The sequence below is a fragment of the Hypanus sabinus genome, chromosome 31, assembly GCF_030144855.1.
Source record: "Hypanus sabinus isolate sHypSab1 chromosome 31, sHypSab1.hap1, whole genome shotgun sequence".
NCBI lineage: Eukaryota > Metazoa > Chordata > Chondrichthyes > Myliobatiformes > Dasyatidae > Hypanus > Hypanus sabinus.
Window position 1 is genome coordinate 36,286,009 of NC_082736.1, and position 16,780 is coordinate 36,302,788.

At 52.5% G+C, this 16,780-nt stretch overlaps 1 protein-coding gene across 1 annotated transcript; it reads left to right on the forward strand.

Annotated features, from left to right (window-relative positions):
• The first annotated feature begins 1,827 nt into the window (after nt 1–1,827).
• LOC132384097 (delta(14)-sterol reductase TM7SF2-like) lies at nt 1,828–15,960 on the forward strand. The gene is made up of 4 exons (XM_059955430.1): nt 1,828–2,473; nt 8,584–8,664; nt 9,776–9,898; nt 14,888–15,960. Exons 1-4 carry the CDS (start codon nt 2,323–2,325, stop codon nt 15,046–15,048), a joined length of 516 nt encoding a protein of 171 aa, XP_059811413.1. The 5' UTR covers nt 1,828–2,322; the 3' UTR covers nt 15,049–15,960.
• Nucleotides 15,961–16,780: the final 820 nt, after the last annotated feature.

Genomic DNA, 16,780 nt, shown 5'->3' on the forward strand with positions numbered 1-16,780 from the left:
AGGGTGCAGAGGAGACTCACCAGGATGCTGCCTGGATTAGAGAGGGTGCAGAGGAGATTCACCAGGATGCTGTCTGGATTAGAGAGGGTGCAGAGGAGACTCACCAGGATGCTGCCTGGATTAGAGAGGGTGCAGAGGAGATTCACCAGGATGCTGCCTGGATTAGAGAGGGTGCAGAGGAGATTCACCAGGATGCTGCCTGGATTAGAGAGGGTGCAGAGGAGACTCACCAGGATGCTGCCTGGATTAGAGAGGGTGCAGAGGAGATTCACCAGGATGCTGCCTGGATTAGAGAGGGTGCAGAGGAGATTCACCAGGATGCTGCCTGGATTAGAGAGGGTGCAGAGGAGACTCACCAGGATGCTGCCTGGATTAGAGAGGGTGCAGAGGAGATTCACCGGGATGCTGTCTGGATTAGAGAGGGTGCAGAGGAGACTCACCAGGATGCTGCCTGGATTAGAGAGGGTGCAGAGGAGACTCACCAGGATGCTGCCTGGATTAGAGAGGGTGCAGAGGAGATTCACCAGGATGCTGCCTGGATTAGAGAGGTGCAGAGGAGATTCACCAGGATGCTGCCTGGATTAGAGAGGGTGCAGAGGAGATTCACCAGGGTTCAGCCTGGATTAGAGAGGGTGCAGAGGAGATTTACCAGGATGCTGTCTGGATTAGAGAGGGTGCAGAGGAGATTCACCAGGGTTCAGCCTGGATTAGAGAGGGTACAGAGGAGATTCACCAGGGTTCAGCCTGGATTAGAGAGGGTACAGAGGAGATTCACCAGGATGCTGCCTGGATTAGAGAGGGTGCAAGGAGATTCATTAGGATACTGCCTGGATTAGAGAGGGTGCAGAGGAGATTCACCAGGGTTCAGCCTGGATTAGAGAGGGTGCAGAGGAGATTCACCAGGATGCTGTCTGGATTAGAGAGGGTGCAGAGGAGATTCACCAGGATGCTGCCTGGATTAGAGAGGGTGCAGAGGAGATTCACCAGGACGCTGTCTGGATTAGAGAGGGTGCAGAGGAGATTCACCAGGTCGCTGTCTGGATTAGAGAGGGTGCAGAGGAGATTCACCAGGACGCTGTCTGGATTAGAGAGGGTGCAGAGGAGATTCACCAGGACGCTGTCTGGATTAGAGAGGGTGCAGAGGAGATTCACCAGGATGCTGCCTGGATTAGAGAGGGTGCAGAGGAGATTCACCAGGACGCTGTCTGGATTAGAGAGGGTGCAGAGGAGATTCACCAGGATGCTGCCTGGATTAGAGAGGGTGCAGAGGAGATTCACCAGGATGCTGCCTGGATTAGAGAGGGTGCAGAGGAGATTCACCAGGATGCTGCCTGGATTAGAGAGGGTGCAGAGGAGATTCACCAGGACGCTGTCTGGATTAGAGAGGGTGCAGAGGAGTTTCACCAGGATGCTGCCTGGATTAGAGAGGGTGCAGAGGGGATTCACCAGGATGCTGCCTGGATTAGAGAGGGTGCAGAGGAGATTCACCAGGATGCTGCCTGGATTAGAGAGGGTGCAGGGGAGATTCACCAGGATGCTGCCTGGATTAGAGAGGGTGCAGAGGAGATTCACCAGGATGCTGCCTGGATTAGAGAGGGTGCAGAGGAGATTCACCAGGATGCTGTCTGGGTTAGAGAGGGTGCAGGGGAGATTCACCAGGATGCTGCCTGGATTAGAGAGGGTGCAGAGGAGACTCACCAGGGTGCTGCCTGGATTAGAGAGGGTGCAGAGGAAATTCACCAGGATGCTGCCTGGATTAGAGAGGGTGCAGAGGAGATTCACCAGGATGCTGCCTGGATTAGAGAGGGTGCAGAGGAGATTCACCAGGATGCTGTCTGGGTTAGAGAGCAAGGCTTATGAGGAGAGGTTGAGCGAGCTCAGGCTTTCTTCAGAGTGAAGGAGAACGAGAGGTGACTTGATGGAGATGTACAAGATGATAAGAGACACAGATCAAGTGGACCGCCAGGGACTTTTTCCCAGGGCAGAAATGGCTAATATGATAGGGTACAATTTTAAGATGGCTGCAGTAAAGTATGGGGGGGGATGTCAGAGATACATTTTTTTTTACGCTGAGAGTGTTGGGTGTGTGGAATACCCTGCCAGGGGTGGCGGTAGAGGCTAATGGAGGATAGTAAAACTGGAGGGCTGTGTCAGAGGGAAGGGTTAGAATGATCTTGAGTAGTTTAAAGGGTCAGCATGACATTGTGGGCTGAAGGGCCCACACTGTACTGTACTGATCCACGTTCGCGGCCACGCCAGATGCACTGCTGACTGACTGGTGTCCGGTGTGTGGCTTCTCCGCAGGAGGCGGTCCTGACCACGATGGACATCGTCAACGATGGATTTGGCTTCATGCTGGCCTTCGGGGACCTGACCTGGGTCCCCTTTACCTACAGCCTGCAGGCCCACTTCCTGGTGTCTCACCCACAAGAGCTCAGCCCCGCCGGGGCAGTGGCCATCATCCTCCTCAACGGTAGGTGTGCCTGCAGCTCGCTGTGCTCCGCTGTCCCCCAATCGTCTTCTCCAGTTCAAGTTTACTGGTTGTGTACGTGTACACAGCCAAACGAAACGGCGTTCCTCCCGCCCGCCGTGCGCCCACACGACATGCATCGCACCCGGCGCACAGAACAAAACATTACCACAAATGAGTTTGTAAAATGTAATTTAAACGCAGGTTGTGTGCAGCACGCGTAAATGGTACACAGCTCGGTGTCCTGGTGACGAGAGCTCAGTGGTGGCAAGGTGTTCATTACTGTCACAGCCCGGGTGTAGAAGTCGACAGTCTGACAGAGCCAGTCCCGATGCTCCTGTACCTCCTCCCTGACGGCAGTGGGTCAGAGAGATTGTGGGATGGACGGTCGGGATCCTCAACAATGCTTCAGGCCCTACGTGTACAACACTCCCAGTAAACGTCACAAACGGGGGGAGAGGGGGGAAGAGGGTTTGAGACCCTGGTGATCTTCACGACATTTTTACTGTCTTGTGGTCGGTGCCCTGTAGCTTCAGTACTGCACAGCGAATCAGAATCAGGTTTAATATCACCAGCGCATGGTCGTGAAATGTGTTAACAACGCGATACGTAACAATAGAAAACTGCCAATTGCAGGCGATGTTTATAGTGAAATCAGTCAGATGAGTGGTGCAAAAATGGAAATAATAAAGTAGTGAGGTAGTGTTCATGGGTTCAATGTCCGTTCAGAAATCGGATGGCAGAGGGGAAGAAGCTGTCCTTGAATCGCTGAGTGTGTGTCTTCAGGCTCCTGTACCTCCTCCCTGATGGCAGAGGGGAAGAAGCTGTTCCTGAATCGCTGAGTGTGTGTCTTCAGGCTCCTGTACCTCCTCCCTGATGGCAGAGGGGAAGAAGCTGTTCCTGAATCACTGAGTGTGTCTTCAGGCTCCTGTACCTCCTCCCTGACGGCAGAGGGGAAGAAGCTGTCCTTGAATCGCTGAGTGTGTGTCTTCAGGCTCCTGTACCTCCTCCCTGATGGCAGAGGGGAAGAAGCTGTTCCTGAATCGTTGAGTGTGTGTCTTCAGGCTCCTGTACCTCCTCCCTGATGGCAGAGGGGAAGAAGCTGTTCCTGAATCACTGAGTGTGTCTTCAGGCTCCTGTACCCCCTCCCTGATGGCAGAGGGGAAGAAGCTGTTCCTGAATCGTTGAGTGTGTGTCTTCAGGCTCCTGTACCTCCTCCCTGATGGCAGAGGGGAAGAAGCTGTTCCTGAATTGTTGAGTGTGTGTCTTCAGGCTCCTGTACCTCCTCCCTGATGGCAGAGGGGAAGAAGCTGTTCCTGAATCACTGAGTGTGTGTCTTCAGGCTCCTGTACCCCCTCCCTGATGGCAGAGGGGAAGAAGCTGTTCCTGAATCATTGAGTGTGTGTCTTCAGGCTCCTGTACCTCCTCCCTGATGGCAGAGGGGAAGAAGCTGTTCCTGAATCGCTGAGTGTGGGCCTTCAGGCTCCTGTACCTCCTCCCTGATGGAAGCAATGAGGAGAGGGCATGTCCTGGTGATGGGGGTCCTTAATGATGGATGTTGTCTTTCTGAGGCATTGCTCCTTGGAGATGTCTTGGACACTACAAAGTCTGGTGCCCGTGATGGAGCTGACTGAGTTTACAACTCTCTGCAGCTTATTTCAATCCTGTCCAGTAGTCACATCCATACCCCTCCCATACCAGACAGTGATGCAGCCAGTCAGAATGCTCTCCATACATCTGTAGCTGCAGCACTGTGTAGGGTCCAGGTTAGATCGTCAGAGAGACTGGCAGCTAGGAACTTGAAGCTGCTCACTCTCTCCACCTCTGATTCCTCTGTGAGGACTGGTGTGTGTCTTACCCTTTCTGAAACCCACGATTACTGACGCAGTGATGTAGCCGGACAGGGAACTCTGGAGAGTTCTCCCGTAGTGGGATTGGGGTGCCTCATCTCCTCAGGAACTTGACTGATGAGGAAGGTGTTGTGGGTCAACGTTGGATGGTCCACTGTACAACTTTCTGCTCCTCACTCTCCCCACAGCAGAACCATTGATGTGCGATGGAGAGTGGTCGAACTGTGCCTTCCTGAAATTCACGATCATCTCTTTTGTCTTGTCTCCTGGAGCGTTACCTACGTAAGAATTGCGGGCAGGTGACCATTCTGCCCGTTGAACTTTGCTATCCCATTCACCGAGCTCATGGCTGATCTCTGACCTCAGTGTAAAAGACAACAGGTTAAAGATTAGCTCATTGTTCATGAAAGTGTTCTACACAGCGACTGTTCTACACACCTGCCTCTCAGTGTTAGGGCAAACTCTGATTTAAAGATTAATATCAGATGGTGACGAGAGGGGATACTGGGGCGAGATAGATCTGCTGGTTGAGGGGTGTCACAGCAACAACCTGGCACTCAGCATCAGTAAGATCAAAGAACTGATTGTGGGTTTCAGAAAGGGTAAGACACAGGCCAGTCCTCACAGAGGGATCAGAGGTGGAGAGAGTGAGCAGTTTCAACTTCCTGGCTGTCAGTCTCTCTGAAGATCTAACCTGGACCCAACACATCGATACGGCCATAGTGTCCAGGAGATTGAGCAGATTTGATATGTCACCATAACACTCGCAGATTAAATCCACTGTGATTCAGTGTTGTAAAACAATAAAACATGAAAACTTCCGGGGGGGGGGTGAATTTTTATAGATTGTGTGTGTGTGTTTGTGCAGTGCATATGGCACTGCACGGCTGTGCTTCATTAGGAGTTTGAGGAGATTTGATATGTCACCATAACACTCGCAGATTTTTATAGATGCATCGCAGGGAGCATTCTGACTGGCTGCATCACCGTCTGGTACTACTGGGGGCTACCGCACAGAATCAAAATAAACCGCAGAGAGTTGTAAACTCAGTCAGCTCCATCACGGGCACCAGCCTCCGTAGTGTCCGGGACATCTCCAAGGAGCGATGCCTCAGAAAGGCAGAGTCCATCACTAAGGACCCCCATCACCCAGGACAATGCCCTCTTCTCACTGATGCCATCAGGGAGGAGGTTCAGGAGCTCAAAGACCCAAGTACGTTGATTATCAGGGTATTTATAAATTGTACAAACTTGAGATTCACCTGCTTACGGGCGGCCACCGAGCAAGGAACCCAGCATAGCCCGATTCAAGAAAACCCACACCAAATGCGCAGAGGGAGTGGGAAAGAAAACGCAATTCATGCAAACACTGAAAGCAAGCCAGAGCATTGGGAACCAAATCGAGTCCACAGGCCCGGAGCCTCAGCCTCAGTTCACCGCCCAGCGGGGCAAATCACTGCAAAGACCGTAGATAGTCGGCGCACGACACACCCTCAGCGCCATGGAGAAAGGAGGAGACATCGTGGAAGATCGAGCAGAACCCTTGACCTCAGTCCGGACACCCTGCCTTGTCGGTCTGACGAGGCCGGCGTGTGAACTGTCCGAACGGTGGGTCATCGCCTGCGCTAGGATCCAGGCCCCCGCTGCGGCCATACGCTCTGGACCCAGACCTCGCCGCCTAGCCCATGGCACTTGAGCCTCGCAGATCAGCCTGAAGCTTCACTTAATCCAAGCTTGCCTCGCGGACTCCGAAACGCCTCAGCTCTGATACTTCTCCTGATTCGCTCACTCCAGCTCCGTCTCTGACTCTGTCGCAAACGTGCCGCACCCTCACGTTGTCCAGATCCGTTTTCACTTTGACACAGAAGAGTTTTTTCTGTTGGCCAGTGTCAATGAAAGCCAAATTAAATCCACTGTGATTCAGTGTTGTAAAACAATAAAACATGAAAACTTCCGGGGGGGGGAGGGTGAATTTTTATCGATTGTGTGTGTGAGAGTGAGTGTGTCTGTGTGTGTGTCTGAGTGTGTGTCTGTGTGCGCGTGTGAGAGTGACTGTGTGTGTGTGTGTGTCTGTGAGTGTCTGAGTGTGTGTTTGTGTGTGTGTCTGTGTGCGTGTGTGAGAGTGAGTCTGTGAGTGTCTGAGTGTGTGTCTGTGTGTGTGTCTGTACGAGTGTGTGTGTGTGTGTGTGTGTGAGAGAGAGAGTGAGTGTGTGTGAATCTCTGTGTTTGTGTGTGAGAGAGTGAGTGTGTCTGTGAGTCTCTGTGTTTGTGTTTGTGTCTGAGTGTGAGTGTGTGTGAGAGTGAGTGTGTGTATGTCTGAGTGTGTCTGTGTGTGTGCATGTGTGTGTCTGAGTGTGAGTGCGTGTGAAAGTAAGTGTGTGTATGTCTGAGTGTGTCTGTGTGTGTGTGTGAGTGCGTGTGTGTCTGAGTGTGTTTGTGTGTGTCTGTGCGAGTGTGAGTATGTGTGTGTGTCTGTGTGTGAGTGCGTGTGTGTGAGTCCGTGTGTGTGTCTGTGTGAGTGCGTTGTAATTCAGTATTTTTCAATTACATAATTCATTGTACTGCTGTCACAAAGAACAAATTTCACGATGTTTGTTGGTGATATTAAACTGATTCTGATTAAAGTTAAGCTTTATATGTCATGCACACGGCGATAAACACAGACGAATCTGCAGATGCTGGAAATCCAGAGCACAACGCACAAAATGCTGGAGGAACTCAGCAGGTCAGGCAGCGTCTATGGGGAGGAATGGGCAGTTGTTTTGGGCCGAGACCCTTCAACTGAACAGGGAAATGTGTCGTTTATATCGGCAGCCAATGCAGTCCGAGGACGAGCTGTGGGCAGCCCGCAGGAGTCGGCAGTGTAGCATGCCCACAGCTCACTAACCCTGACCCGCACGTCTTTGGACTGTGGGAGGAAACTGGAGCGTGTGGGGGAAACCCACGTGGTCTCTGGGGATAGGACGTGCAAACTCCTTACAGACAGCGGCGGGAACTGAACTCCAGTTGCTGGCACTGTGAAACGTCACACTAACCGCTAAACTGGCATGCCACCGCACAAGACATGGAACTGGCTTTCCAGCAGCAGTACAGTATGATGACATCATTATAATTTACAAAAATTAGTCGTGCAAAATAAAAAGGAACTACGAGGTAATGTTCCTGGACCATGCATGAATCTGACGGCAGAGGGGGAGAAGCTGTTCCTGAATCGTTGAGTGTGTGTCTCCAGGCTCCTGTACCTCCTCCCTGATGGCAGAGGGGGAGAAGCTGTTCCTGAATCATTGAGTGTGTGTCTTCAGGCTCCTGTACCTCCTCCCTGATGGCAGAGGGGGAGAAGCTGTTCCTGAATCATTGAGTGTGTGTCTTCAGGCTCCTGTACCTCCTCCCTGATGGCAGAGGGGAAGAAGCTGTTCCTGAGTCGTTGAGTGTGTGTCTTCAGGCTCCTGTACCCCCTCCCTAATGGCAGAGGGGAAGAAGCTATTCCTGAATCACTGAGTGTGTGTCTTCAGGCTCCTGTACCTCCTCCCTGATGGCAGAGGGGAAGAAGCTGTTCCTGAATCGCTGAGTGTGGGTCTTCAGGCTCCTGTACCTCCTCCCTGATGGCAGAGGGGAAGAAGCTGTTCCTGAATCGTTGAGTGTGTGTCTTCAGGCTCCTGTACCTCCTCCCTGATGGCAGAGGGAAAGAAGCTGTTCCTGAATCGCTGAGTGTGTGTCTCCAGGCTCCTGTACCTCCTCCCTGATGGCAGAGGGGAAGAAGCTGTTCCTGAATCGTTGAGTGTGTGTCTTCAGGCTCCTGTACCTCCTCCCTGATGGCAGAGGGGAAGAAGCTGTTCCTGAATCGTTGAGTGTGTGTCTTCAGGCTCCTGTACCTCCTCCCTGACGGTAGCAACGAGAAGAGGGCATGTCCTGGGTGATGGGGGTCCCTAGTGATGGATGCCACCTTTCTGAGGCATCACCGTTTGAAGATGTGCTCGACGCTGGGGACGCCGGTGCCCACGATGGAGCTGACTGAGTTTAAAATTCTCTGTAGCTTTTCTTGATCCTGTGCAGTAACCCCCCCCCCCCCCAATACCAGACAGTGATACAACCAGGTCCAATGCTGTAGAAATGTACTTGTCTCCAGCGACATGCCAGGTCTCCTGACGTGCTGCCTTCATGGCAGCTCTGGTCAGCGGGCTGTCACGTTGACCTGCGATGATCCTTCTCTTGCGGGGACCTTCCCTTCCGGATCACTGACGCCGTCTCTCCTTGCCGTTGCAGCCCTCGGCTACTACATCTTCCGCAGCGCCAACTCGCAGAAGAACACATTCCGCAGGAACCCCAGCGACCCCAGGGTGGCAGGTATGTCGAGCACGGGATTCAGGCGCGGGGCAGCGCCGCTTTGGCCTGTCATGTACGTCCTGAACCTTTCCCTCATCTACCCTCGTCCCTCATTGGGGGGGCGGGGGGTGGGATTCCCAGACTGGGCCGGCATTTCATTGCCCCCCCCACCCCTCCAGGTTGCACTTGTGCCCACTCCGGGGCAGACAGCTCTCACCTGTGGCTCCAGTAGGTGTTTTATCGCCAGTATGCTGCTTTGACAAGCGGAAAAAACCGGGTGAGGGTAGCTGACGGGCCTCGTGCCCCGGTGAGGCAGGGAGGCGCCTGTCCCAGCGTGTGGACTGGGCGGGTGCGACCCGCCGGCCAGGAGGCCGGTTCTGTAACGGCCCGTGGAGAGCGAAGGGCGTCACGGTCACCCACTGTGACCGGGGAGGACCCCAGTCTGTGACGCTCGTTCGTCCCACTGGACCCCGACTTCCGAGGTCGGGAGAGTGGAGCTGCCCCAGACAACGGGCTTTTCCACTTTACAGCTTTCATCCCGCGCAGGTTTCCCGTCATCGTCGGACACGCTGGACAGTCAACGGGTGGTGGTGGTCTGCTTTGAACCGTTGAGCGGTTGCGTAACCCAGGTGGGAGTCCCTTTGACTTTGGCCCAGTGACGGTGAAGGAACGGCGATGGATTTCCGAGTAGGACAGTGGGCGGTTTGCAGGCCTGTTGTGGTGGTGTGTTCCCTGAATCCTTCCAACCGGCAGAGATGCTGTTTGACTCGTCTCAGAGACGACCCTTCCCTGTTTCAGACCGCAGGCAGAGAGCCGGTGCCGGTGGGACGTTCAGGGGTGATGGCGTACAGGTGGAAAATGGGGAGTGAGTGGGTAATGGGAGGATGGATGAGGGGGTATACAGACTGAGACTAAGACAGGCGAGGGTCGACATGGAAGGGGAGTTGTGGTGATATACAGACAGAATAGTTGACTGGATGTGCAGCCGGAGGAGGACAGGTGAGGCAGAGAATGGGTGATGGGGTGTGCAGATGAGAGGGAGGACAGCCAGGGAGTTGTGTGGCCATGAGTGGGTGATGACTGGTTGAATTCTAACGTGCCTCCCATTCCTCCCCACCCCACCCGGTTTCAGGCCTGGAAACGATCCCCACGGCAACTGGGCGGCAGCTGCTGGTGTCGGGCTGGTGGGGCCTGGTGCGTCACCCGAACTACCTGGGGGACCTGATCATGGCGCTGGCCTGGTCTCTGCCCTGTGGTGAGTGCTGATGGGTGAGGGGATGCGGCTTTGAGAGGGCGAGGGTTCGGTAGGGGTCGGCACCAGTCTGTGGGAGGGTGGGGGCTCCAACCCAGTCTATTCACACCCACACCTCCTGCCTCACACCACCTACACAGAGTGACAGCATCACCTCCCTCAGAAAACAGTTTGATTACACTTATATTTTTATAGCTACTAAAATGCGTCTGACTGCTTTGTAGATCCGCTGGTGGTCACAGTGTGTATATGCAGTTGTTCAGTGTGCCCCCTGGTGGTCACAGTGTGTATATGCAGTTGTTCAGTGTGCCCCCTGGTGGTCACAGTGTGTATATGCAGTTGTTCAGTGTGCCCCCTAGTGGTCACAGTGTGTTTATGCAGTTGTTCAGTGTGCCCCCTGGTGGTCACAGTGTATATATGCAGTTGTTCAGTGTGCCCCCTGGTGGTCACAGTGTATATATGCAGTTGTTCAGTGTGGTCACAGTGTGTTATGTGCAGTTATGACACAAGGAAGTCTGCAGATGCTGGAAGTTCAAAAAACACACACAAAATGCTGGTGGAACACAGCAGGCCAGGCAGCATCTATAGGGAGAAGCACTGTCGACATTTCGGGCCGAGACCCTTTGTCAGGTCTAACTGAAAGGAGAGATACTAAGAGATTTGAAAGTAGAGGGGGGAGGGGGAAATGCGAAATGATAGGAGAAGACTGGAGGGGGTGAGATGAAGCTGAGAGCTGGAAATGTGATTGACAAAGGGATACAGAGCTGGAGAAGACCGGAGGGGGTGGGATGAAGCTAAGGACTGGAAAGGTGATTGACAAAGGGATACAGAGCTGGAGAAGACCGGAGGGGGTGGGATGAAGCTAAGGACTGGAAAGGTGATTGACAAAGGGATACAGAGCTGGAGAAGACCGGAGGGGGTGGGATGAAGCTGAGAGCTGGAAATGTGATTGACAAAGGGATACAGAGCTGGAGAAGACCGGAGGGGGTTGGGTGAAGCTGAGAGCTGGAAAGGTGATTGACAAAGGGATACAGAGCTGGAGAAGATCGGAGGGGGTGGGGTGAAGCTGAGAGCTGGAAAGGTGATTGACAAAGGGATACAGAGCTGGAGAAGACCGGAGGGGGTGGGATGAAGCTAAGGACTGGAAAGGTGATTGACAAAGGGATACAGAGCTGGAGAAGACCGGAGGGGGTGGGATGAAGCTGAGAGCTGGAAAGGTGATTGACAAAGGGATACAGAACTGGAGAAGACCGGAGGGGGTGGGATGAAGCTAAGAACTGGAAAGGTGATTGACAAAGGGATACAGAGCTGGAGAAGACCGGAGGGGCTGGGATGAAGCTGAGAGCCGGAAAGGTGATTGACAAAGGGATACAGAGCTGGAGAAGGGAAAGGATCATGGGACGGGAGGCCTTGGGAGAAAGAAAGGGGGAGGGGGGAGCACCAGAGGGAGATGGAGAACAGGCAGAGTGATGGGCAGAGAGAAAAAACAAAAAACTAAATATATCAGGGATGGGGTAAGAAGGGGAGGAGGGGCATTAACGGAAGTTAGAGAACTCACTGTTCATTCCATCAGGTTGGAGGCTACCCAGCTGGTATATAAGGTGTTGTTCCTCCAACCTGAGTGTGGTTTCATCTTGACAGTCGAGGAGGCCATGGATAGATATATCAGAATGGGAATGGGATGTGGAATTAAAATGTGTGGTCACTGGGAGCATGGCCCCCTAGTGGTCACTGTCTGTATATGCCATTGTTTAGTGTGTCCCCTTTTGGTCACAGTATGTATATGCAGTGGTTTAGTGTGCCCCCTAGTGGTACCTGTATGTATATGTGGTTTTTCAGTGTGTCTGTTAATGGTTACAGTTCTTTCAGGAAACCTTTCTGCAAATTTCAATGGATTTATTTTTAAATCTATGGGTATAGAAGTAGTTGACCTTGCAGAGGCACCATCTTTCTTTTTGTTTCTTCGCTCACTAGACCTCTATCTCTGTACATTTTTCAGTGCTCTTGGCTCTATGAAACAAATGAGGACAAACAGATTTTGTGCCTCTTTCCCAAATTCCGAAAGAGCCTCAGAATAAAAATCCAAATTGTGTCTCTGCAGAAGGTCTCCGTCACTCTGGCATGGAAGCAGGCTATTCGGCCCATCTTTTCCATTCTGACCCAAGTGCCCATCTACTACCTATACCAAATAACACTTAATATTACTGAGCTAGCACAGGCAATCCCAACCACCTTCCTATTTTAAGCAATAAGTACTACCGTGCTGTGTGGCAGGGTGGCGATTGGTCTCTTCCCTCTGCTGGCCTGCAGGTCACCCTTGGGCAAGGTGTGGCACTAGCTTAACACAAAAGTATGGCTGCAGATGCTGTGGATCAACGAATACGGAAGCAGCGCTGGAAGAACTCAGCGGGTCAGGCAGCGTCCGTGAGAAAACGTTTTGGGCCGAGAAGCGTAGTTCCCGATCGGGGTCACGTGAAGCAGCGGGGGCAGGTGGTAGGTGGGGGATGGTCAAATGAGCATCACAAGTCCTGGTTGTGCGACCACTGACGCCAGGCAGACAGTCTCCGAGGGGTATCGATAACGGTAAAGTCTCTGTCCGCTTCTGAAGGAAAACTTGGCAAGAGCCGTCGTGGTCCGTGATCAGCAACATATCCGCCTCAGAGTTTTACACTGTGTGTCCGACTCTCACCTAAAGGTTAGTTTGCAGTCTGAGTCTATGGTGAGGAAGGAAAAGGTGATGTTAGCATTCATTTCAAGAGGACGAGAATATAAAAGCAGTAATAAAATGTTAAGACTTTATAAAGAGATAGAGTGGATGTGGAGAGGATGTTTCCTATAGTGGGGGAGTCTAGGACCAGAGGACACAGATAGAGTGGATGTGGAGAGGATGTTTCCTATAGTGGGGGAGTCTAGGACCACAGATAGAGTGGATGTGGAGAGAATGTTTCCTGTACAGGGGGAGTCTAGGACCAGAGGACACAGATAGAGTGGATGTGGAGAGGATGTTTCCTATAGTGGGGGAGTCTAGGACCAGAGGACACAGATAGAGTGGATGTGGAGAGGATGTTTCCTATAGTGGGGGAGTCTAGGACCAGAGGACACAGATAGAGTGGATGTGGAGAGGATGTTTCTTATAGTGGGGGAGTCTAGGACCAGAGGACACAGATACAGTGGATGTGGAGAGGACGTTTCTTATAGTGGGGGAGTCTAGGACCAGAGGACACAGATAGAGTGGATGTGGAGAGGACGTTTCTTATAGTGGGGGAGTCTAGGACCAGAGGACACAGATAGAGTGGATGTGGAGAGGATGTTTCTTATAGTGGGGGAGTCTAGGACCAGAGGACACAGATAGAGTGGATGTGGAGAGGATGTTTCTTATAGTGGGGGAGTCTAGGACCAGAGGACACAGATAGAGTGGATGTGGAGAGGACGTTTCTTATAGTGGGGGAGTCTAGGACCAGAGGACACAGATAGAGTGGATGTGGAGAGGATGTTTCTTATAGTGGGGGAGTCTAGGACCAGAGGACACAGATAGAGTGGATGTGGAGAGGATGTTTCTTATAGTGGGGGAGTCTAGGACCAGAGGACACAGATAGAGTGGATGTGGAGAGGACGTTTCTTATAGTGGGGGAGTCTAGGACCAGAGGACACAGATAGAGTGGATGTGGAGAGGATGTTTCCTATAGTGGGGGAGTCTAGGACCACAGATAGAGTGGATGTGGAGAGGATGTTTCCTATAGTGGGGGAGTCTAGGACCAGAGGACACAGATAGAGTGGATGTGGAGAGGATGTTTCCTATAGTGGGGGAGTCTAGGACCAGAGGACACAGATAGAGTGGATGTGGAGAGGATGTTTCCTATAGTGGGGGAGTCTAGGACCAGAGGACACAGATAGAGTGGATGTGGAGAGGATGTTTCCTATAGTGGGGGAGTCTAGGACCAGAGGACACAGATACAGTGGACGTGGAGAGGACGTTTCTTATAGTGGGGGAGTCTAGGACCAGAGGACACAGATAGAGTGGATGTGGAGAGGACGTTTCTTATAGTGGGGGAGTCTAGGACCAGAGGACACAGATAGAGTGGATGTGGAGAGGATGTTTTTTATAGTGGGGGAGTCTAGGACCAGAGGACACAGATAGAGTGGATGTGGAGAGGATGTTTCTTATAGTGGGGGAGTCTAGGACCAGAGGACACAGATAGAGTGGATGTGGAGAGGACGTTTCTTATAGTGGGGGAGTCTAGGACCAGAGGACACAGATAGAGTGGATGTGGAGAGGATGTTTCCTATAGTGGGGGAGTCTAGGACCACAGATAGAGTGGATGTGGAGAGGATGTTTCCTATAGTGGGGGAGTCTAGGACCAGAGGACACAGATAGAGTGGATGTGGAGAGGATGTTTCCTATAGTGGGGGAGTCTAGGACCAGAGGACACAGATAGAGTGGATGTGGAGAGGATGTTTCCTATAGTGGGGGAGTCTAGGACCAGAGGACACAGATAGAGTGGATGTGGAGAGGATGTTTCCTATAGTGGGGGAGTCTAGGACCAGAGGACACAGATACAGTGGACGTGGAGAGGACGTTTCTTATAGTGGGGGAGTCTAGGACCAGAGGACACAGATAGAGTGGATGTGGAGAGGATGTTTCCTATAGTGGGGGAGTCTAGGACCAGAGGACACAGATACAGTGGATGTGGAGAAGATGTTTCCTATAGTGGGGGAGTCTAGGACCAGAGGACACAGATAGACTGGGTGTGGAGAGGATGTTTCCTATAGTGGGGGAGTCTAGGACCAGAGGACACAGATGGAGTGGATGTGGAGAGGATGTTTCCTGTATTGGGGGAGTCTAGGACTATTAACGTACTTTGTCATCAAACACCTCTATGACTGATGTTGTGAGGATGAGAGGTGACTTGACAGAGGTGTACAAGATGATAAGAGGAGTAGATCGATAAATTTACTTTGAACTTTATTCCCCCCCACCCCTGCACCCGCCAGGTCTGGGCCACGCTCTGCCTTATTTTTACGTTGTCTACTTCACGGCGCTGCTGATCCACCGCGAGGCCAGAGACGAGCACCTGTGTCGCAGGAAGTACGGCTCGGCGTGGAACACTTACTGTGGCCGTGTCCCGTACCGCATCTTCCCCTATCTGTACTGACGAGGGAGTCGGGGTGCCGGCTAGCCGTCTGCTATCTCCTCGCACCCTCGCTTCTCCAGCCCCACCCGTCAACTCGAGGGGAATTTCTGAGTTCAAACCCTGCTCGGTAACTGGTGGATGTCCACGGCCGCGGGTGTCACGTGACCGGTCCAGTCCTGTTGCTGCCTCTGGTGTGCGCCTCAGTGGAAGCCGTCGGACGAAGCTCCTCGCTCTCCTCGGTCTTCAGCCAGCCGCGTTGCACTGGCTGAGGCCGGTGTTTGAAAGATGAGCTTGAAGGACAGTGAAATGCCTGGTTTGCGTCAACCGTCTGAGTGTTGTCACAACGTGCGTCCTACCCGTAACCGCGAGGATTTCCTCCGGGTGATCCGGATTCCTCCAGTGTACCGGTTAGGGTTAGTGAGCCGCGGGCACGCTACGATCCACGACGGACACGTGCGGGCTGCCTCGTAAAATCCTCACTGATTTATCTGGACAAAAATGGCACATTTTACTATATGTCTTGACAAATAAAGCTGATCTTTAATCTCTTTAAAACTTTTAAAAACACAGAACAATAATAATTTTTCAAAGAAATAGAACGATAATAGATGGGAGATGTGGTTGGATGGGAACGATCTGCTGAGATGAAAAACGTGTCTTTTTACAGTTATTTAGCTTTGTATCAGGGTGAAACTTTTTGAGACGTGCCTTCGTAGTGAAGAAATACAGAAAACTGGATCTCCTGGGGGGGATGTCAGTGCTGCCTCTGTGTGAGGGAAAATGGTAAGCTTTTAATATTGAGTGTGTGTGTTCTGCAAGTGAGGATTGTGGGTAATGTGGTCTAATATCTGTCTGGTAGTTTTAATTTATTATCTTAATATTACTGCCTTTTATATTGGTGGGGGCCGAATAAATTAACTGCTTTTAATCTTACTGATGACAAGTCGAATCATTAAAGGTTTCAACATCAGCTCAACACATACATTGAGACGCGCAGTCTTTTGCGTCAATGACCGACACTGTCTGAGGACCTGGTGGGGGGGGGGGGGGGTGGTCACACTTCCACCACAACGTAGCGTCCCCACAAGTCACTAATGCTGACCGTCTCTGGACTGTGGGAGGAGACCCACTTGGTCGCGGGGAGGTCTTCCGGGCAACAGTCTTCCCAGTGCTGGCGCTGTGGGGAGTTACGCCAGACACTACCGCCTTTAATTCGATGCACACCGGCCACTGAACTCGGAACACTCGCTTGACCTGGCAATGGGACGGATTGGCTCGAGCATGGCGAGGGAGGGTGTGGCTGGGCGAGGGAGGACCCTGGTTAATGTGGCCTAATATCTGTTCCGGCATTTGTAGCTTAGCACTAGCTACGTTTCTGGGGGCCAAGTAGCTGTGGTAGTTGCTGCAGTTAACCCACGCTATTGCAGCCTGGGCGCTCACTTCCCGCATGCTTCCTTCCCGTTTCCTCCCACGATCCAGAGACCTACCGGTCAGTAGGTTTTCCTGGGCGTTGGACGGATGGGTTGCCGGGCGACGTGGGTCATTGGGCGGGGAAGGCCCGTTACCGCGGGCAGCAGCGTAGGGAGGACCCGCCCTCAGCCGCAGTGCTGCTCGTGGTCAGCCGTCCGGGGGGGGGGAGAGGCGGTGGGGTCGGTGCTGCCACCTAGTGTTCACTCAGCAGAAGACGAGCTGTATTCTGTTCGACTGCTGCATCATCCATGGACCCAGGGACTTGGACTATATTTTAAAGTGG

Excerpts from the sequence above, each read along its gene's own strand:
- LOC132384097 (XM_059955430.1), top strand. The coding sequence starts at position 2,323 with ATGGACATCGTCAACGATGGATTTGGCTTCATGCTGGCCTTCGGGGAC. Across the intron at positions 2,474-8,583 it reads GGCCATCATCCTCCTCAACG|CCCTCGGCTACTACATCTTC; the intron begins GTAGGTGTGCCT and ends TTGCCGTTGCAG. Across the intron at positions 8,665-9,775 it reads CAGCGACCCCAGGGTGGCAG|GCCTGGAAACGATCCCCACG; the intron begins GTATGTCGAGCA and ends ACCCGGTTTCAG.